General features: G+C 35.5%; 2 protein-coding genes across 2 annotated transcripts; both read left to right on the top strand.

Annotated features, from left to right (window-relative positions):
- The first annotated feature begins 5,542 nt into the window (after positions 1-5,542).
- LOC132180846 (protein decapping 5) lies at positions 5,543-14,340 on the top strand. Its single transcript, XM_059593822.2, has 8 exons — positions 5,543-5,785; positions 7,719-7,819; positions 9,114-9,182; positions 9,329-10,231; positions 11,105-11,170; positions 13,325-13,495; positions 13,590-13,700; positions 13,934-14,340. Exons 1-8 carry the CDS (start codon positions 5,638-5,640, stop codon positions 14,093-14,095), a joined length of 1,731 nt encoding a protein of 576 aa, XP_059449805.2. The 5' UTR covers positions 5,543-5,637; the 3' UTR covers positions 14,096-14,340.
- Positions 14,341-16,799: 2,459 nt separating this feature from the next.
- Positions 16,800-19,328, top strand: CYB-1 (cytochrome B561-1). Its single transcript, XM_059594474.2, has 4 exons — positions 16,800-17,134; positions 17,233-17,281; positions 18,567-18,766; positions 18,881-19,328. Exons 1-4 carry the CDS (start codon positions 16,991-16,993, stop codon positions 19,184-19,186), a joined length of 699 nt encoding a protein of 232 aa, XP_059450457.1. The 5' UTR covers positions 16,800-16,990; the 3' UTR covers positions 19,187-19,328.
- Positions 19,329-21,165: the final 1,837 nt, after the last annotated feature.

Raw genomic sequence — 21,165 nt, forward strand, 5'->3', positions numbered from 1 at the left:
AGGGAGCGGGTAAATTGGGGGAACGAGGAGGGGTGGTTTGGTAATTAAGTCAAGTATTTTTGTTCCGGGGAATAAACCGGTATGGAAATGCCACGGTGTCTAAGAGCTGTTAACTTGGGAAGTAGGGGATTGGGGACCTGTGGTGTTGAAGATAAGCATCTTTTGTCCACACGTGGCTTCTCCGCCATCATTATGGACTCATCTGTCTTTGTAAGAAAGTAAGAGCCTTTAGGCAAGTTGGCAAGGAAAATTCTTTAACAAAAAGGGTTAAGGATAACATTAACGGATGGTTTATGTGGGACACGTTGTTCTTACAAAAAAAACAGTGAAAGAATGTTGCTTAGGATAGTTCAGTTCAGTTGATTGGGATCATGTTTCATGAAGCGGAAATCACTAGTTTGAATCTTATAAATTAATGTGATATTTATCGTTTAAATAGTTAAATTTACTTTATTATATTTTGGTCTATCTCAAATATTTTTGATGTACTTTTGGGTGAATGATTAAGAAGATGAACGTTGGGGTAGAGCAAGCCATGAAATAAAGAATAAATGGCACAGAATCACACGAGTATGCCAATCTTTCTTTTTCTCTGAGGAAAAAAGGGATCAATGAGGGTCTTTTCCTCATGATTCTTATAGAGGAAATTCAACAAACAAACAAAAAATGTGGAAATGCTTTTGTAACAAAGAAGATAAGAGATTCGTTTGGCAATATAATGTGTCCGGAAATTAGCTCTCCTAAAAACCCTAGTAACCCATCACGACTTCACAAGAAAAAAGAAGAAAGATTATAAATAATGTTATGAACAATTAGCATGTCAATACAGAAATTATATAATTATTGAATGTCACTCAATCATTTTATTGAAAGTGCATTATGAAGTTAAGTTATTTTCGTGTTTTGATCATCATTGATGACTGTGTTCTTCATTAATTTAACAGTGTTCTTTGTATCTTTCTTTTTTTTTTTTTTTATGAGGTTCTTTGTATCTTTAAGAGTATCATTGATGGTTTATCATAAAAGGTCATTTTATTTGTTCTTATATTTTATTTCACCAAAAGGTTGAGCTTATGTTGCAGCCCTGGCGGGCAGCCATGATTTCCACCAAACTCTTTACTTAAGAAGTAAGTTTCCTTAAAAAGAATAACGTCAAAGGCTCCTTTTGTTAAGGAATAAAAGTCCTTAATTAACTACTTTTAAGTATTTAGAAATGCAAAGTGCAAAGAAAGAGTGTTCTGTCTAAAATTCTTCTCCCTCCTTTCATTTAAACAACACTAAGAAAAACTTCAAGTAGAGGGAAGATCTAGATCTAAATCTTCTCTCCTCCTCTTTTCATGGTAACAGTGCTCGGCATCTTTTCTGTAAGCTCCACCGGTCTCCGTTTCTCGCAGGTTGCTTTAGATCTAGATCCAAATCTAGTCTCTTCAACCTTAGATATGATTGTTTTCTTCAGCCAAGGCGTGTCTTCCGAAATGGATGTCTACGATGTCGTGCTTCTGCACTGCTGCTTATGGGGGTTTTTGTTTTTGTTTTTTATTATTGTTGTTGTTTGTTTGTTGTTGTTGTTATTGTTGTTTTTATTTTATGGTCCTAGCTGTTGGGCTGAGGACTTGAATAATGCTTCTAACTTTCGGGTCAAGAGGGGAATGGTTTGGGTGTGAATTTTTTGCTCATACCTGGGAAATGGCTTCCTGTGCTCTCGAAAGGAGTCTGCGTTAGTAGATCTATTCTATAATCTGAAGATCGGGCTGGGATAGTGGATATTTGCCATCATAAATTGATTCTTCATTGTAAGATCTGTTATATTTTCGATTTTTTTACGTATAATCTTTTAGCTTCGGCTATAATCTTGCAAAACTGTATGTTGTGTGATTATAAGAGCTTTTATGCTCTTGACCACTATTAATGAAATTAGATTGATTTTCTCTTAAAAAAGAAAAATAATAAAGTCCTTAATTAACAGCAATTTTTTTTTTTTTTTTGAATAATTGACGATAAAAATAATTAATTATCTCCTAGGTTCATACTGTAACTTCCTTTAAATTGTTTTGTTTTTAAGAGGGGAAAATAAATTTATATGTTAAAGGCAAAAGTGAGAATAATTTATTTTTAAATAAATTTATATTCTAATGTATGTAAGAACTATTATATTATTATATTAACATTAAACATAGACTTTTCATAAAAGAAACAAGTAATGTAAAAATGTTAAATGGGTCAGTGAATAAGTTGGCAAATAATTGGTCAGTCATTAGATATTGTTTAATCAAATTGATGACCACATGCCAATAATAGTCAACAAGACGAGCATCTCACATACAAAAGATACACAACTAATGAATTGACATGCATTCTCCCCTTTGTCATGTTTTCTATAGACTATAGTAGTGTGGCTGGATTAAGATTCCTTATAATTGAAAAAAAAAAGAAAAAAAAAAGAAAAAAAAAAAAAGGCTATTTTTTGGCCCAAGTATGTGAGAAAGAGTTCCCTTGCCTGATTAGGAAAATCCTGATCGACAAGATTGTAATGGATAAGAACAATTATATAATTTTCTTTTTAATAAAAAAAAAAAAAAAACATGTTCTGGCCATATTAAACTGAGCATAATAAGGCCCGTGGACATTAGACCGATCAAGGGTTGAAAACTCAAGTTTAAAGCTTAACACATTTTGTAGAACCAAAAAACCTCGTTCGAACGGAAGGGATGCCATGTGCTAGTTGAAAGCACGCACAGAAAAATGAATGGCCAAAAATCGAATCTCGTATGATAGCGCTTGAATGATGCAAAGTGTCGTTCGTTCGAACGGAACATCTTCACATGTCAACAGTTGTGCAAGTTAGTGAGATGTAGCGCAATTCGGCATGTGTCACTCAAACATAAGTATATTTCGTTTGAACTCAATTATGTAGTGTCAAAAAAGTTGTCTATTTAGATGCTGAAAATGAAAGTGGAAACCATATTTCCTCCATTTCGCTCGTCCAAGAGAGAAAGAGAAAGAAAGCTAAGATAAAAACCCTAATCATCATGGTTTAGTTTTGACATTCTAAGCTTGTGATTTACTAAATACATTAGATTGAATATTGTGTGAAATTTTGTTGTTGATCTTAGTTGTGTTGTAAAGTTTTGGTGATTGGAGATGCAAGAAAGAGTGGTGTGATGGTGTTGTAGAGGTGATTTGTTGAAGTTTTGATTTTGATGAAGATTGAGAGGTTTTGGGGCATTGTATGTAGGGTTTTCGGAAAGTTTGATAATATTTTATTTGTGACATATTTGGGTTGTGGTGATGATTTTAATGAAGTAAGAGTATGGTTTCGAGGCTTTGGAGTAGGTTTACCATAAAGAATGTTTGGAATTGGGCATTTTCATTCGAAGTTTTGTTCATACTAGGTAGTAGCAAAGAATTTTGTTTGAACCTTGTTCAATTAACCTAGTTCTAGTGAGCCTTGTTTGCAACTGCAATTGGAATACAAACTACTAAAATATTTAAAGTTATCCGTTATGATAGTCACATAGCCACCCTTCATTTGTTATACCAAGGCTTTTGAATAGATGGTAGGTGGCCATGTGGTCACCATGGAGGTGGTCGCACAACCATCGCCATCTATTATACTAAAAGGGTGACTATGTCAATGACCATCACTAAAATGAATTAGAATCTTCTTCATTTAATTTGAACTAAAGAAAATCAATTAGTTATAGTAGAAGAGTATTTTTGTTTATTCAAAAAGTGAAAAAATAAAAATATTCTTCTACTATAATGGATATTATCCGGTTCAAATGAAATGAAAATGATCTTGTTCTCACTAAAATAATGCGTTTTGAGGTATAAATGCAATTGAAGTGATAGTTTAAGGAGAAAGTATTATTTATCCTTTAATACTTTTTTTCTTTTTCTTTTTTCGTTCTTAAAATTGACAAAGACCTAATTTAAATATTAGAATACCAATAAAACCTAAAGCCTACCAAATCATGGGTCTATATTTGACAGGGCCAAATTATGGGCGAAAATGAGCCTAGTGAAAGCACCAAGCACCAAACAACATAGTTAATGATGATTGAAAAAATAAATCAGCTTTTCAAACAGCCAAATATAAATACATGCACCAGCAGTGCAGATTTGTGACTAGGGAAGTTTCCTGAGTGATTTGGCTGTTTGCTTACCTTGGGATTGAAATTATCTTCCAACAAAATATCAAATCAAAGCCATTGATCTAAGTAAAGACAATTGCACATAAAAACAAAAACTGCAAATATAAACAAAAGTTGAGATTGATGGCACATCCATTTAGTCAAAAAAATAACTTGCAGCCTCAAGCTTTATGGCATTTTTGAAATTGCGTTAAACGAGTTAAAAAAATATTTTTAGTACTTAAAAAGTTGCACCAAACAAAAGTTGGCATGGTAAAAAATTTTAATTTTAATTTTTTTAACTTTTTTACTCTAAAAATGACTAAAATGCATTTTTATCGAAAACTTAAAAATGAAACGTTTGCCAAAAATCATTTTTTTACTTAAAAGATCAATTTATTAAGCGCAATCCTTAGTAGGCTCTTAATAACTATTGATTCAAGCAATAAACATTTTAGAGAAGATTATTTGAATTCATCCCAATTTTACTGGATTGTTGTGACAACGTTCATCAATCTTTAAATTAATTATTGTAAAAAAGTAAAAATTAAATTAAAAGACAAACAAATATTACTCATCCTCACGTGTGAGTGACTTGATATTCATGTTAAATCATCACTTGTCATAAAAGTCCAAGCTACTAACAATGTCAGTTTAATTATTTAATTAATACTTTAATAATATTGGTACGTTCAAAAATTAGATTTAATACATCATATTCCCTTATTATTATTTTTAGATATTTATTTAACAAAAATTCGTCTACAAGTAAAAAGCACGGTATTAAAAAGGCAACAAAACTGCAAGCAAGATAATTGGAATGGTATACAATTTTTTTTTTTAAAAAAAATGGTATACTATGGAGAGTGTTTTCGTTTAAACTGGGTTGAAAAAATTTCTTCCAATTTCGTCTATAAAGATGACACGTATTATTTGAACATGTGAGATACACATATTTTTATCAGTAACGACAAAGTTAAAATAAATAATATTAAAAACTCATATACATCTCATATGTTATTAAAAAAATAGATATCTATCATTTTTATAGACCGAATCGAAAAAGTTTATCCAATCCCGTTTAAAAAAAAATTCTGACTATATACTATTAAGGCGAATAGAATGATGATGATGTGATGTTGACATTTTGATGGAAATATGATCGTTGAAATAAATAAAGGGCAAAGTAAGAATAAAAAATATATTTAAATATAATATAGATAAATTTATAGAATATGATGTGAAATGTTTTTAGAAAGTGACAAATTAACTAAAAAATAACTGTTTCTTAACATAATTTTAGTTTTTTTTTTTTTAAAAAAAAACTACTTCTGCCATTTTAAAAGAAGAAAAAGAAAAAGGAAAACTGAAAAAGAACCAAAAACGCTCAGTTTTGGCCAGTGGCACTCATGAAGTAGGGCTTTGTAAGAGATTCTTTGCTCGCTTTCCCCACTCTGTGTCTGCTTTCTTCTACTCGAGAAGAAGAAACCGAAACCTTAAAGCCATGGCAGCAGCAGAAGCTCCCAGATCTTCTGGGTCTGCTGATTCGTATCTCGGCTGCTTGATCAGCTTGACTTCCAAGTCCGAAATTCGCTATGAAGGCGTTCTCTTTGACATCAATACCGAGGAGTCCAGCATCGGCTTGAGCAATGGTATATGAAAAATGCATTTTTACGTTTATATGCATGGAAGTATAAATTAGGGGGGTTTGCTTTCTGGGTCTCTGCTATTTTTGGGTTCTGAGGTTGGGGGTTTTGTTAATTTATAACGGGTTTTTGTTGCTTTGTTACTGAGTGACAGATTGAAGCTGTTTTATGCTTGCTTTGGAAGTTCAGGACGCTTAGTATTTTTCTCCGTGTATAATAATGCATGGTTATGTATGTATATGTGTTTATGATCATGTCTAACAACTCCTATGTTTGTCAAGAAATATAGTTTCGTTAATGGTTCATGTTAAATAACCGCTTATCCCAAAAACTTAAGCTTACCGGAGTAAATTTAATCTCTTAATCATTACTTTAATATTTATCCTCATCTGTAAGCTCAAACTCATTTTTAATATGTGAGGTCTAACACATGAAATATTTTTTAATTTAAATGAGAGTAAATTGACGGAGTCAAGGTTTGAACTCAGGACTCCTGACTTTGATATCATGTTAAATTACCACTTATCTCAAAAGCTTAAGTTGATAGGAAACGATAAATTTAATCACTTAATCATTACTTTAACCTTTCTTAGTAAATGGTTAATTGAAAATGAAGATGAAAGGGTCTGATTCGTCTAAGTATTGTATGCAAGTGATGGAATATATTGGAAAATAGGGTGAGATATGCTTAAGTTGACTTATAAAATGTTTGATTGTATTGCTTTGTTAGTAAAAAGAGGAGGTATGCATTATGGATTTGAACTTTGAGATGCTCCTTTTTTTTTATCTTTTTTTTTTTCACTGATAATTTTATGTGCATTAATAATGTTCCCATCACAGCAATGGTAGTAAAAATCCTTCTTTTTAGACTGCGGGATCTTTGAGGGACGATTATCTATCATTTCAACTTTGAACAAAATAAACACAAAGAATTATATGAGATAATAATTCACAATCGTGGTTATGATTACAAAAGTCACGCAGTGATGTTTTGGGCTCGGACTATAATGACAGCTTATTTCACACCATTGCAGAATGAGTTCTTGTATGTTCATGAAAAGTTCTGTAGAATTGTTTTGGTTCAAAGTAACCCAAAACAGTGTATTGTATTAACATTTATATGCCCTGTAAATTTGAGTTTGTTGAAGATAAATCTACACTACTGAAATTCAAATATAATCCTGTCATTAGACTCTACGTAACTGAAGCCATGTTTGTTATCCTCCCATCTGCACTATCCACGTGATCTGCAGAATTTGTTGATTCACGATTTTCTACTGCACGACTTTCAGGACTCTTAGTTGCTGTTGTATGAGGCAACACATGTTGGTTAACAGTTTACACCATAGTTTCATATTTCATTTGCATGGCAATGCTACTTGGATGAGTGAGGGAATACTGTTTATATATCAAAGCTAGAAAACTGCTGTTAAGAAGTAAATGAACAAAACTGTTGCAATTGGGAAAGGCATCTCTCTCTCTCTTTGGGACTCTTATTCTTTTAGGGTCATTAAGATTCTGATCAGTATCTTAAAATCTGGGGCTCTTAATTTTATAAAAATTAGTTCTTGTAAAACTCTCAGTAATAATGGGATTTTTTATTTCTTATTGGATGTTGGTCCAATCACAAAATGCCCAGAGAAGTAAGCATTTTACTTATGGAATCTATGCCAAACATGATTTTCTTCTTCTTCTTTTTTGCTAAAATATTCTGTTCTTTCCTGTAATAAATAGAATGGTCAATAATGAGAACCAAGACAAAAGCAAAAATAAATAAATTATTTAGTTAGTAAAAATAAAATAAATCAAGTACTACAGGGAAGAGGAAGAAAAATAAACTAGGTACACTTGTCTTAAGTTATTCCATGTTTCTTTTTCATTGACATTATAGAGATGCAAATTGAGTTTTGGCTCTAATTTATACTTGTTGACATTGCAGTGAGATCATTTGGAACGGAAGGGCGAAAAAAGGATGGTCCACAACTTCTTCCAAGTGATAAAATTTATGAGTACATCCTCTTCCGAGGAAGTGACATCAAGGTATGGCAAATATTGATTTTATGAAATTTATTCTCAAATCAGAATGGTGGTAAAAGACAATAGGTGTCAACTAGAATTGTAGGATTGGCTTGGGTTATGCCTAGTCGAGTAGTAGATCGTTTTGCATGTTGGAAAGGGCAATTTGGTAGGCTTCGTAATACTGCAATGTAGAAGATGGCTCCACCTTGCCTCAAGTGGTGTCTTTAGAGGGAAATAAATGATCGGAGTTTTGAAGACCGTGAATAGATGGTCGAGGAATTAAATAATTTTTTCTTCAAGATTCTTTATCATTGGACATCTACCCTTGACTAAAATATTTCTAGCTTTCATGTTGTTATTGATCTTTTTCCTCTTCTAGCTAGATGTTTTTCTTGTTATTTCTTGTGTACTTGGGTTGTGCCTTTTAATAAATTGCAATTACTTTTATAAAAATAGGGTTAACTACATTTACATTTCTCTAACTACCATAATTTTTTGCAAAGTCCCCTTTAATGTTTCAATTTTTGCAATGTCCCCACAATCTGCATTGGGGTTGCAATGTCCCCCTTCCGCGACCAAAAGTACCCTCCATAAGATAAAAAATGACTTACCTTTTTTTTCTGATTTTTTTTTTTTTTTTTTTTTTAATCTTATGGAGGGTATTTTTGTTATTTTGGGTTGTGGAAGGGAGACATTGCAAAAATTGAAAACATTGAGGAGGACATTGCAAAAAGGATGGTAGTTAGTTTCCAAAAATAAAAAAAAATTACCATCATCGAATCTCCCTTGCCCCTCCCCCTTGGGGCTAATTACCTTGCCCCTCCTCCTTGGGGCTAATTACATACTAAAAAAGAAGAAGAAGAATTACCATCATTCTTATATTGAACAAAAATGGGTGGGGATGCCCCTAGCATAATCAGAAAGATTACTTTGTGAGCCTATTGCCAAAGTATTATCAAAAGCTTTTAGCTGTGGTGAAAGTTTGTTTTTGAAAAGATTGAATGCAGACTGCAGGTTAGTGCAGTTTATTTGTGATTAATTCTGCTTTTGATTATTGTTTAGTGAAGTTTGCATTTCAAGATATTGGACTTCAAGCTTGTAATCATGTAGTTTATTTCTGGCTTGAATTGCAATAACATAATCTAGAAACATCTGCAAATTGGGCGTTATAGATTGAAGATTTATGTGCTACATTGCAAACTGGTCTCATTTTCCTTTTTCAAGTGAAAGTTTTGTATGCTACAGCATAATTATATCTGCCTATTTTTATTGTTGAATTGCCTCAGAATGTAGTCTTTTGTGCATCTGGTTGCAGGATTTGCAGGTCAAATCTTCCCCACCGGTTCAGACAACGCCTATGCACTATGATCCTGCAATTATACAGGTAAAAGCAAATAAAATAGACTGCATTTAAAATGTCACCAGATTGGCAGAGCTTCTATGACTATAACTTGGGTCTTATCTCAGGCCTGAGTACAATGTATGATGAGGTAGTCAACTTAACTGACCTTTATCTTATTCCTCATGCAGTCTCATTATCCTCAAGCAGCAACTGCATCTACAAATGCACGTCCTTCTGGTACTGGTTCTATTCCAGATCTTGGTGCCCATACTTCGCAAATGGGCCTACCCGGGCCAACACTTCAAGCAAGTCTTCCCTTATATCAGCCTAGCGGAAGTTTAGGGTCATGGGGTTCATCACTTCCTCCTCCAACCACAAATGTCAATGGGCTTGCTATGCCAATGTATTGGCAAGGATATTATGGGGCGCCTGGGTTCCCAGCCCAACAGCAATCTTTGCTTCGACCCCCACCTGGCTTGTCAATGCCACCTTCCATGCAGCAGACTCTGCAATATCCCGCTACAAGTGGATCTTTACCTTCCGGATCCTCTCATTTGCCAGCTTCACCTTTGTTAGATTCAGCATCTACTTTGTTGCCACCCTTTACCCTTGGCACCCTGAATCCACAATCTTCTTTACTTCCTGCCCAGTCTTCTGCAATTGTTCCAGACTCATTAACAACTTTGATTACGAGCAAGGCTCCTGCACAATCTCTTTCTACTACAACTTTGAGCACCAGCTTGCCATTTGTATCTCCATTGACTAGTGGTTTGGATAAAGCTGCCATTTCATCATCAATCTCTGACAAGCCTAAAGTCCCTAGTCCCGTGATGCCATTTACAAGTATGTCTGAATCTGTAACCCCTGTTGCTGGGACACCAAGTTCAATACTGAATGAGGGAGCAACACCATCTTTGGTAACCCCAGGCCAGCTTTTGCAGCCTGGACCAGTATCTTCCTCCCAGCCTCCACAAACGGCTCAGAGAGACGTTCAGGTGGTGCAAGTTTCTTCATCAGAATTGTCACCATCAATAGCAGCAACAGAAGCACGAGAACCTATATTGCCTCTGCCTTCACCATCTGACCATAAGGTATTTGTTTCACAATTCATGGTGGAAATTTTCCATCATTGCTTTCACAATTCACGGTGGAAATCTTCCATCATTGCTTTAATTAAGGAACTTTGATACCTATCCCATGACTCATAACATTTTTACGACATACCTTTTGCCCTGGTAAGTTCTTAAAATTTTTTTTTCTTGGGGCTGGGGGTTCTTCAAGAGAAAGAAACTTTATTGTTCAAGAGAGAATTCACAATGACATTGCATAGCAAAACAATCCCCCAAAAACAACGAAAGCCATGAGATGCAGCCCGAGAAGAACACCCCAAAACAGAAGTAAACAGCCCGTGAGATGTTAACCTATTTTACATTGAGCAAAAACTGCATTAATATTGGCCTCATGTCACTATTGGCCTGGACTATTTAAAGATAGGGCCCCTAGAAAGCAGACCATGTTTTGGGCAAGATTCAATAGGTTTCTTCTTTACCTGCTTGCTGCAAGACAGTATGACATGCATCATTGCATATTACATGTATTCAATGTGAGCATCATGTCAACCCATTTTATAATTCGTACAAAAGACCAAGCTCCTGCTGTTAATAGCAGCTTGGATAGATTTCTTTCCTGCCCACACACTTTAGTTTATTGTCCCTAGCTATGCTTCCCAGTCATGCGCATTTACTTCAAATTTTTCCAAGCTCTGTAACTATAGAGAATAATATTAGAGGAGGATAAAAATGTTTAGACTGGGAGGAGAGAGAATTTACGTGGAAATTGATACTGGGATTCATTCCTGCATTTTGGTTGCACACCTTTGACTTGAAGATTAATGCCTGGCTCGAAAAATGACATGCATTTTAACATGTGCTTTTTTGTTGTCACTTTCCCCCCTTCCCTTCTAGCTATATGGAGCTCCTACACATTATCATAGTAATAGAGGAGGACATGAAAGAGGAAGAGGAAATGGGGTATGTGCTACTTTTTTCATCAATTCTCACTTCTCAGACTTTCTTTTATGTTGTATACTGTAGTCATCTTAATCTGAACCTTAAAGAAGCTGATTCTGTGTTCCATGGACCATAATGAAGAGTAAGCCAAGTGGAACTTTTTTGAAATGTGTGTTGCCAAAACATGTGGATGCTTCAAATTTCTCTCTGAATTTTGTTCCTGTTGTTATCATCTTTAAATACGAGGTCTCAACACTGTCTAGTTGTAATATCTTAACCATCAGATTTGGTATCAAAGGTATTAATTTGTTCAGTGTCTTGTGAATCTATGGGAGACATTTAATTATACCCTTATATTGTGACTAAGTTTGCACCTTGCCAGTTTCACTGGGTTGCTATTTTTGTTTTTGGTTGTCTTGTATTGTTTGCTAATTAATGAATCAACCCACATGCACACACATAGATGAAAGGTCTGGAATAATTAGTAATTTATGTTTGTTGAGGAATCATGAAAAATCATAAAAAGATACTTTTCTACGTCTACTGACTTTAAATTTTCAAGCTTGTTGAATCATTGGGTTCAGTATCCTTTTTTCTATTCTCTGTTTGTTTTGGGTTTATTTTTTATTTGCTAAATAGTAAGAGTTGAACAAAACCCCTCCCTATGCAATTGATGCTTACAGTGAACATGGTTTTATTGTTGACATCACCAATGTTGAGATGAAATGAGATAATGTTCCTCTTAAAATCTTGATGCAACTATATATAAAGTTGTGTACTGTTTTACTTATCAAAAAAAAAAAAATCTTGATGCAACTATCTCTGCAGAAGTACCAAGGGACATAAAATGATTCAGTTTAAGTTCTGTTACAAAATGATGTTAGACTCCATTAAGATAGAACAAATTACTGTGGTCTCCTTAAATTGTCCTGTATTTTGTTATGTGTCACGTCATTAAACGTGAAGCTCTGTGGTGAAGAAAGAGACCTGCATCCCATGAACGATCCCATCTCCCTGCCTGATGTGGCTATAAATCTATAACACCACCTCAAAACATTAACTGAGAAAAGTTGGTGTTACATGTGCCCTTTGTCATGCGTTCTTCCTGTTTAAGAAGTGGTAATTTTGCTGACAATACATTTTTAAGTAGGCCTGTAAAAAAAAGGAGAAATTAAAAGTAAAAATAAAAGGCATACATTTCTTGTTGATTCAAGTTTCATCTGAATTTATTCACTCAAGAATACATGTAATTTTATGCACAAGAATCTTTTGTGAATTGATGCTTGGGAACATATTTTTACTCTTTGTTTTACCATTTTTTCAACCCATTTAAACTGAAAAAGGTTGGTCTTACATGGTTTCCTGTATCATCCATTGTTTCTGTTTTAGTAAGAAGCAGGCGCCTGGCTTAAAATTTTCAGTCACTCATCCAGTCAGACAAAAAGTTAAATGAATAAAAAGACCAAAATTTAGTGTGGGATTAAATTTCATACACTTCGTTGCAAAAAAGAAAAGAGAAAAAGTGAATTGTGAACGAATTTTTGAATTTTTTTGTGATGCTCAAAAACACATGTAAATCTTGATTTTTACAGTCACTGATTTCTAACGTGTGAAGCTTAAGTAATTATACATCATATGACCAGTTTTCAGATGAATCAAGAATAATTTTCTGGCTCAACTGGTAATGTTTAACTGAACTAAGTTGCCAATGAGCTCTTATAAGATCATGGGGTGAAGTGTAAGATCATGTGGATTCATGACCCATTAGATGCTCGTGTAACTTACCGTTCAAAGAAAATTATTTAAATGAACTAAATTGGGTTTTCCAATATCATATGTGTTTTAGTTCAGAAGTTTCAGAAAAACTAAAACTTATTTTAACATATTTATCTAACTTCTAGTCATAATGATGGTTCAATCTATGTATCTATGTGGATATGAATATATGTTAATTGACAGAACTTTGAACTGTGTCATGGTTTTGTCATATGGATTGTTACTTTCTTAGACAGATGGCGCACACAAGCTTGACCCCTCTTTGCCTCTGTAGGACTTCACACTTTTTACCTTAGGCCACTACACGTTTGGCCTGGATTTTTTTTTTTGGTCCCACAAATATTACAAGTTGGTGATTTTGTATTATTTTTCATTAGTTGAAAAAATTTGGTCTTGCAGATTGCACGCCCAGTGACCAGATTCACAGAGGAGTTTGATTTTATAGCAATGAATGAGAAATTCAACAAGGATGAAGTTTGGGGTGATCTTGGTAAAAGTAATAGAACTCAAGAAGATGAAGATAATTCCCAAGCTGAAGTTGATGGTGGAGTATCAAACGATGAGACCAAGGTAATATGATCCAATTAGTCCCACTCTCAAAAAATTAGAAAGTCAAGTTTTTAACGATTGGATCTTGTTTAATATTGGCTTTCTTGTTCTTCAGCCTGTTTATGTTAAGGATGACTTTTTCGATTCCCTGTCTTGTGATGCTCTCGACCGTGAGTCACGTAATGGGAGGACCAAGTTTTCTGATCAATTGAGAAAAGATTCCGAGGTATTTTACTTTGTTCTTTTTTCCCACGTGACAGGATTTTTTGAGATAGAAGAAATTAATTCCATGTTATCTGTGAATGTTCTCATTTTCAGTTTATTGTTTTCTGAATTATTCAAGTGCTGAATTTGTTTCCAACGTGCATTGCTATTGCAATGCCTGTCGGTTCTCTTTGTTAGCATCCAGGGTGCAGTATTATTTTTACTAAATTTCCTTTGATGATGATGATCATGCAGACATTTGGCTATTTGCCAAGGCCCTGGGGCGGTCGTGGAGGTCGTGGACCTTATCGAGGTGGCCGATCACGTGGTGGTTATTATGGAAGGGGCTATGGCTATGGCTATGGCTATGTTGGGAGGGGTCGTGGACATAGCTATCAAAGCCGTCCCGCCTGGTAAGCACCGGCGTTTCAGTGGATCATCTAGGTCTAACCTAAAGCCAAATTAGAGTGCACATCAGCCAGAGACACCTAAGAAAGGGATATGTGTGTACTATTTGTGCTGCTTACATCCTTGAGATAGTGCTCAAAATAAGTAGACCCTGAGACAAAGAAGGGATTTGTATTGCAATGTGAGCTAAGCATATTCATGACTTATGCAAAATCAATGGGAGTTGTTAAGGCATTTATGCCTTTTATTGCTTCTTCTAGCCCTTGTAAGTTGTTGCTTGGGAAAGAATATTACAGGTCCCAGCAGCTATTGGCCTATTATTCAAGCAATGGATGTGGTCAAAATTGAACTGCTTATTTAAAAAAGGATATCACATGAAATTTTCAAACTAAACAAAAATCTAGTACTTCTTGATGTTATTTCCATATGGTTGTTTTTACACCATTCATCTCTTTGGTGATAAGAGGTTAAATATAAAACTAAGCAGGGCTTCGACAAAAAATATTTTCAGTCGAAAATAATTTTTGACAAAATTATTGACTTCTCAGTTTTTGGTTGTCATTTTCCGCTACTAGATTTGCACTAAAAATGTTCCCTTTAAAAAATGGGAATAGAAATTTCCTTCAAACCAGTTTAGAGAAAATATTCTTTAATTCATTTAAAATATTGTCAAAGTGTCTATAAACATTTAAAAAACATATTAAATTTAGTCTAAGTAAGTAAACTGCTATTAATAATGTTAAGAATTTAATGTGTATTTTAAATATTTATAGACATTTGACATTATTTTTAAGAGTGCCCCTACTATGCGGTCCGTCTGTAAACTCTACCTTTTGCAGCATCCAATAGTTGATTGACACCTCACCTTATTGCACAACTACACAATACAACTGAAACACCTATTCAATTCCTCTTCTCTTTAGTAAATCGAACCCATCAAAAAAACAATCAAAAATACTCTTCCTCTTCTCCCTGAAACACCATCTCTTTCACCAAGAAGGCTCTCCCTCTCTGAACGTCTCTCCCTCTCTGCAGCTTTCGTTCATGGGTTTCGAATTTGCGGCGCACACGAATGGGTTTCGTCGATTTTTCTATGTACAGAATGGGTTGCGGCGCACACGAATGGTTCTCGCCAGACCTATGGCGCCGTGGGTTTGGCGAACGCCCAGCAGCGTTCTGGGTCTGCGAACGCCGTGGGTCTAGCAGCTTAAGAAATTTTCTTTGTTGATTTTGTTGGGTCTCTCTTGATTTGGAGTTTGGGTTTTGTTTTTTCTGGTTTGGCTGATTGGGGTTGTGTTTTTTCTGTTTTTTTCTGGTCTGGCTGAACGCCCAGCAGACCCACGCCGGGATGCTGGCCGGCGCCGATGTCTGGTTGTGGGTTTGCTGGCGCCCGGGCAGGTGGATCGAGACCAAGCGTGCGCACCTGAAATTTTTGAGACCAAGCGGGGACCAAGGAGAAGCTGAGCTTCAAAGGGACTGTCATATGTATTAGCCATTTTTCTGAGTTGATTTGAGTTGTAGCCATATGTATTAGCCATTGTGAATTTTGTTAAGAAAGGTTTTGTGCAGATGAGTCGAATTGTTTGAAGGAATGACTGAGTATTGATTCGGTTGAGTATTGATTCGATCACCAAAGACAATGGCCTATGCTAATGGAGTGGGAGGCCATACCAAAGACAATGGCCAATGCTAATGGCCAATCCAAGCAGTACAGAAACAATAGAAAACAGCAAAGCCTTATAATTTAACTAAGCCAAACAGATTAAAATGGTGCACATTTGATGGAATTCAAGTCAAACTCACAATATCACTCCAAACTCAAAATATCACTCCAGACTCACCATATTCAAGCCAAATTATACTCCAAACTCACAATATCACTCCAGACTCACCATATCAAGCCAATCTGTTTCTATCTATTTCTAGCATGCATAGCCAAACTCCAAAATCAAATACAACTAGAGAAAATCAAAGCAACTTGAGGGCGCTCCATAGGCGTTGATCCTATCTACAGCAATATCAACCGTAGACGATGAAGAACCCATTTTTCTCTATAAGCCAACACAGGGAGATTTAGAAGATGGAAAGCTTCTTGATTTTTTTTTTTTCTCAAAAAATGAGTCACGAAACCTTGTTTTTTCTCAGAAGGGTCACTGTCGTTTCCACGAAAAAACCAAAATTTTCAAAAACGGTTGGCCAGCGATGGTTTGCGAAAAATCCTGTGCTTTCTTCAATGCTTGTGTTTTTGGTTATGACAAAAGAAATCAAAGGAAGTTTGATTTCTTTCTGGTTTTCCAGAAGGTGAAATGGAGAGAGAGAAAGAAAGATGAACCAATTGGGTGCTGAGGATGAACCATAGGTGAAGATGAACCAGAGAAAGAAAGAAAGAAGGAGAGGGCATGTGATAAAAAAATGGGTTTTTTTTTGGCCTTTGGATTTAAAATCCAGTGCTTTTGTTCCTATTTGATTCTGTGTTCCTAGCTGACGTGTACACATGCTATTGGATGCTGCAAAACATCAGTTTTGCAGCCCGACCGCATAGGAGGTTTATCCTATTTTTAATGGGTTGGAAGATATTTCTTCAAAACCGGTTTATTAGAAATTTGTGTCCAATATTAAGATTTAAATTAGTCCTTGATTGATTATTAGTGTTTAATTTGTTGATAATTGGGCAACCAATAGAAAGTCCGAGACATCCCTTCCAAATGGGTCTGACCCGTATAGCGTGCTGACATGTTAGTCTTGAAGCTTGAAACTTCTGATTCTCCCTCACTCCAAAGTTTCTTCTCCTCCGATCTGAAGAAAAGTACACAAAAACCCTAATACACACGTTAATTGCCTTTCTAATAGCTTGGAATCCAATCATCGCGATCTCACGCTCGTTTGATCTACAAGGTTAGAGAAATGGCGGTTCCTGTGGTGCGGTTCCCGATCATCCTCATAATAAGAGTGTTGGGCGTGATGGTCGCCGCTCTGGTGCTGACCTGGAACCTCCATTACAGAGGAGGCTTGGCTCTTGTCTCCGACAACAAAGATCTCATCTTCAACGTACTCTCTCGCTCATTTTCAGATTTCTCTTAGTTGATAGCTTTTTGTGGTTAAGAAGATTAGATTGGTGAATCTATTGTTGGGATGTGACTTTGTAGGTCCATCCTGTTCTGATGGTGATCGGGCTACTTCTATTAAATGGAGAAGGTAAATATTAATTTTATTTTTGATGAATTAAGTTTTTACTGAACTTTTGAGAGATGGGTAGAGACCTGTGGTTAATTTTTGGTCTCCTTTAGTTCTTTTTGCTAAGTAATTGAGTAGAAGAAGAGTAATAATGGATGAAACCCGTTAAGCGTAAGCTCAAGTCTTGCCCTGAAAGAGTACTCTGTCTTGTAGTGCCAATTACATAATAGCAATTCATCATATTGCAGTAAAAATGTATGAGTTTGCTTCATCTCTCTCTATAGAGAGACTGAAATTGAAATGTAATTCTTTTATGCAAGACATGGATTTAGAGAATTTCATTCTTCTCCTATTCTGAAAGGCATGACATAAAACTGAAATTCATGACCTTATATATCTCATAAGTTCATAACACATAACTATCTTTGTGGGTAAAACTTTATCTAGTTGTAGGCATGCGATATCTGAAAATGTTTCTTGAACAGGAGGGTATTGTTGGATGCTGTATTATGGTCATTATGATTTTGGTGCCAATTTGCTTGATGTTGTTGATGTGTGCGTGTAATCTGATGAGATGGTAGAGTTGTGGTAAGCAAGCCTGTTTCTTTTGATGTGGCCACTGGAAATGACAAAGGGAGGCTGCTTGCTACAATTTAAAGCATTAGGTTCCAAATTATGATTCACATGCTTTCCCACATGATGATTTTTGAGCTGATAAGAATTTGTTATATTAAATGATTGTTTGTGTTTGAATGTCTAGATTTATCTCATTTTTTCCGAAAGCTTAGAGGGCAGCTTGTAATTCTTCCTCCATCTTGTGCTTTGGTTAGAATTTCCTCATATTTTATATTTTTCTGTTAAACCGCTAGATATGTTTTATTTAGAGCCTGTTTGAAATTGCGTTTGAGAAAAGAACTTTTAAGTCAAAAAGAGCTTTTGGGCAAAAGCTTCGTTTTTAAACTTTTGCTGAAAGCACGTTTTGGCTATTTTTAGGCTGTTTGGACTTAAAAGCGCTTTAATTTTTTTACCAAACGAGTACTTTTTCTTCAAACAGATTTTTTGAGTATTAAAAGCATTTTTAGGCCGCTCAAACGCAATCCCAAACACGGCTTTAGTCACATCTTGCTAGCAGACCCTAGAGAAGTGTTGAAGTGGTAATTAACTAGAATTTGTTATTGCTCAAATGTAGACATCATCAGATCTGAGAAATCATGAACAATATACATTATCTAATGTAGACCTTTTTCTGTAATGCTGGTTTTTTAAGAGTTCGTTTGTTTTTTTATTTTGGTATGGGTTTGTGCAGCCATGCTTGCATACAAGACAATTTCAGGAACGAAAAACTCCAGAAAATTAGTTCATCTCACATTACAATTCCTTGCTTTCTGTTTAAGCGTTATTGGTGTGTGGGCTGCTATAAAGTTTCACAACGATAAGGGGATTGACAATTTTTACAGCCTGCATTCATGGTTGGGTCTAGCCTGCCTTCTCCTCTTTTGCATTCAGGTATTTTTTTCATGATTCTGACCTCTTTTTCATTACTAGTATATTATTTTTCTTGTGAACTTGGTTCCTGCAATCACAATACTCTAATTTCTTTCAAACATTTGTTTTGGTTAGTGGGCTGCTGGATTTGCAACCTATTGGTATCCAGGTGGCTCAAGAAATAGCAGAGCAACCCTGCTACCGTGGCATGTGTTCTTTGGGGTTTATATATATGCTCTTGCCATTGCTACAGCTACTACTGGTATTTTAGAAAAGGCCACATTTCTTCAAACCAACAATGTAATATCACGCTATTCCACGGAGGCTTTGCTGGTCAACTCTTTGGGTATTTTGATCGTTGTCCTGGGTGGCTTCGTTACTCTTGCAACTGTTACTCCTGCCAATGGCATAGTTGATGCCCACAAAGGACCAACAGAATAGGCACGATTTGTATATTGTTATGATTCACAGGTGACCGAGAGTTGTACTTTTATTCCATATTTAATTACAGGGTAAGTTCTTGTCACCAAATGGATGTTTTGATCAAGATTTTAACAAAATATCATTTATGTTCTATTTGTTCCACCCAAGTTTTTACAAAAGGCAATTACTTTAGTGTTGGTCTCGTCAAAAGAGGTTCTGGGGAGAGGAAACTTGGAATACGGTTATAAACTTCGAGCATTTTTGCATAAAACAAAATGGTTGTTGACGTCGAAGCAACAGCTCAACGGGCTGCCAAATTGGCTTTTGGTATACCTTTAAATCACAGGAGCAGTCTTGAAGCAACCCCCTCTCTTGTCTCGTTGGTGTTTTGCAAATTCATTTTTCTTTCGGAAGAAAATCAAAATATAAAATAGGGTAAAGTTCACTTAATTCCCTCAAACTATCACCCCAATGATAATTTATCTCCAAACTATCAATTGCGATAACTCACCTCCCAAATTATCAAAATAATGACAATGTATCCTCAATTGTTAAAAAATGACGAAATTACCCTTATTAAAATAAAAATAAAAATACGAAAATTTAATTTTTTTTTTCAAATTTTAAGGGTATTTTTGTCTTATTGAAAATTTTATAGGGATAATTTCGTCATTTTGCTAGCAATAGGGGTACATTATCATTGTTTTAGTAGTTTGGGGGGTAAATTGTCGTAATTGATAGTTTGGAGGGTAGATTGTCATTGTAGTGGTAGTTTGAGGGGTTTAAGTAGACTTTACCCTATAAAATAATTATGAATCCAAACCTATTAAATAATTATGAATCCAAACTATGGCATGTCTAGGGTTCAAAAGTTTCTTCACAAGGGCCTGGACCTTCAAGTTAAGAAAAACTCTTCTTACATAATAATCTTCAAGCCACAGTTGATTGGGTTTGATGCTAACCTAATGATAGATATCCGAGAACAGCTGTTCCTAAAGAGCCTCGGCTCTCCCTCTATGGCTCTCTCCCTCCTTGTGAGTGTCTTTCCTTTTTCCTTGTCTTCCCAAGCTCACCACCGATCGGGGAGGTCCTCCCCACCTCCTCCCCTTTCCTTCATTTCTTTTTTCTCCTTTTTTTATCTGAAACTTGGATGTTAGATCTACCACGCCCTGCTCCTCCAGCGTGAAACACCCTCCCTCCTCAAATACTATTCACATTTTTTTTAAAAAAAAATGAACATCAAAACATTCTCACTTTTTATTTCACATAATTCACTTTGTACTATTATTCAAATAAAAAAATCATTACAAAACAAAATATTTTCACTTTTCTATACCAATCATTACTCTCATTCTTTTTTCACCAAAAAATGAATGGTGTTCGGCTTTGGAAGTGTTTACTAAACAATGCCCTTATTTTGTCTTTGGAGAACCCTATGTCTAGTTGTAATTCTTGTTTTGATGTCCATCAAGCTCTCTGTATCAAGTGCTGCTCTTACTAGACACCGTGGTATAGCTTTGACCCAACATTCTTAGGTGCTTGTTCTCTCGCTGTAAAGTGTTTTTTTCGCTACTACAAGGGTGGTAGTTTAATGGCCTCAAGAAAATTTTAATGAGGTTGGGCATGCAATAGGGCCTGAGTTCGACTCTTGTAATAGGAATCTCTTAGCCTATTAGCGTTAACCACCTTGAGTCCTATTGATGCCCTGGTGGGGCGGGTGTTAAGCTATAGCTCGGTCAATCTTGAGGGAGAGCCTGCAATTCCTGCCATCTAGGCCCCTCCTGAGAGGCGTCCCGCGAGTTGGTGTTACTATGGTCACGCTTAAGTAGAATAGGTATAATTAGCCTCTCCCTCCAACCTTTTTTATTTAGAGAAAAAAAAAAAATCGCTTGCCGCAGTTGTTATGTAGGTAGTTCCGTTTATAAAACATTGCCTCTACAACCACCACTCTTGGCAGCCCAGTTCTTATGGGCAGGTTTATTTATTTAACCTGTTCT

The sequence above is a fragment of the Corylus avellana genome, chromosome 5 (assembly GCF_965113065.1).
Source record: "Corylus avellana chromosome 5, dhCorAvel1.hap1.2, whole genome shotgun sequence".
Classification (NCBI taxonomy): Eukaryota; Viridiplantae; Streptophyta; class Magnoliopsida; order Fagales; family Betulaceae; genus Corylus; species Corylus avellana.

Bases quoted from the DNA above. Each gene is read 5' to 3' on its own strand.
- LOC132180846 (XM_059593822.2), top strand. From the start codon at position 5,638: ATGGCAGCAGCAGAAGCTCCCAGATCTTCTGGGTCTGCTGATTCGTAT. The intron at 7,820-9,113 runs GTATGGCAAATA...ATCTGGTTGCAG, and splicing joins TCCGAGGAAGTGACATCAAG to GATTTGCAGGTCAAATCTTC. The intron at 13,496-13,589 runs GTAATATGATCC...CTTGTTCTTCAG, and splicing joins TATCAAACGATGAGACCAAG to CCTGTTTATGTTAAGGATGA.
- CYB-1 (XM_059594474.2), top strand. From the start codon at position 16,991: ATGGCGGTTCCTGTGGTGCGGTTCCCGATCATCCTCATAATAAGAGTG. The intron at 17,282-18,566 runs GTAAATATTAAT...GGGTTTGTGCAG, and splicing joins ACTTCTATTAAATGGAGAAG to CCATGCTTGCATACAAGACA. The intron at 18,767-18,880 runs GTATTTTTTTCA...TGTTTTGGTTAG, and splicing joins TTCTCCTCTTTTGCATTCAG to TGGGCTGCTGGATTTGCAAC.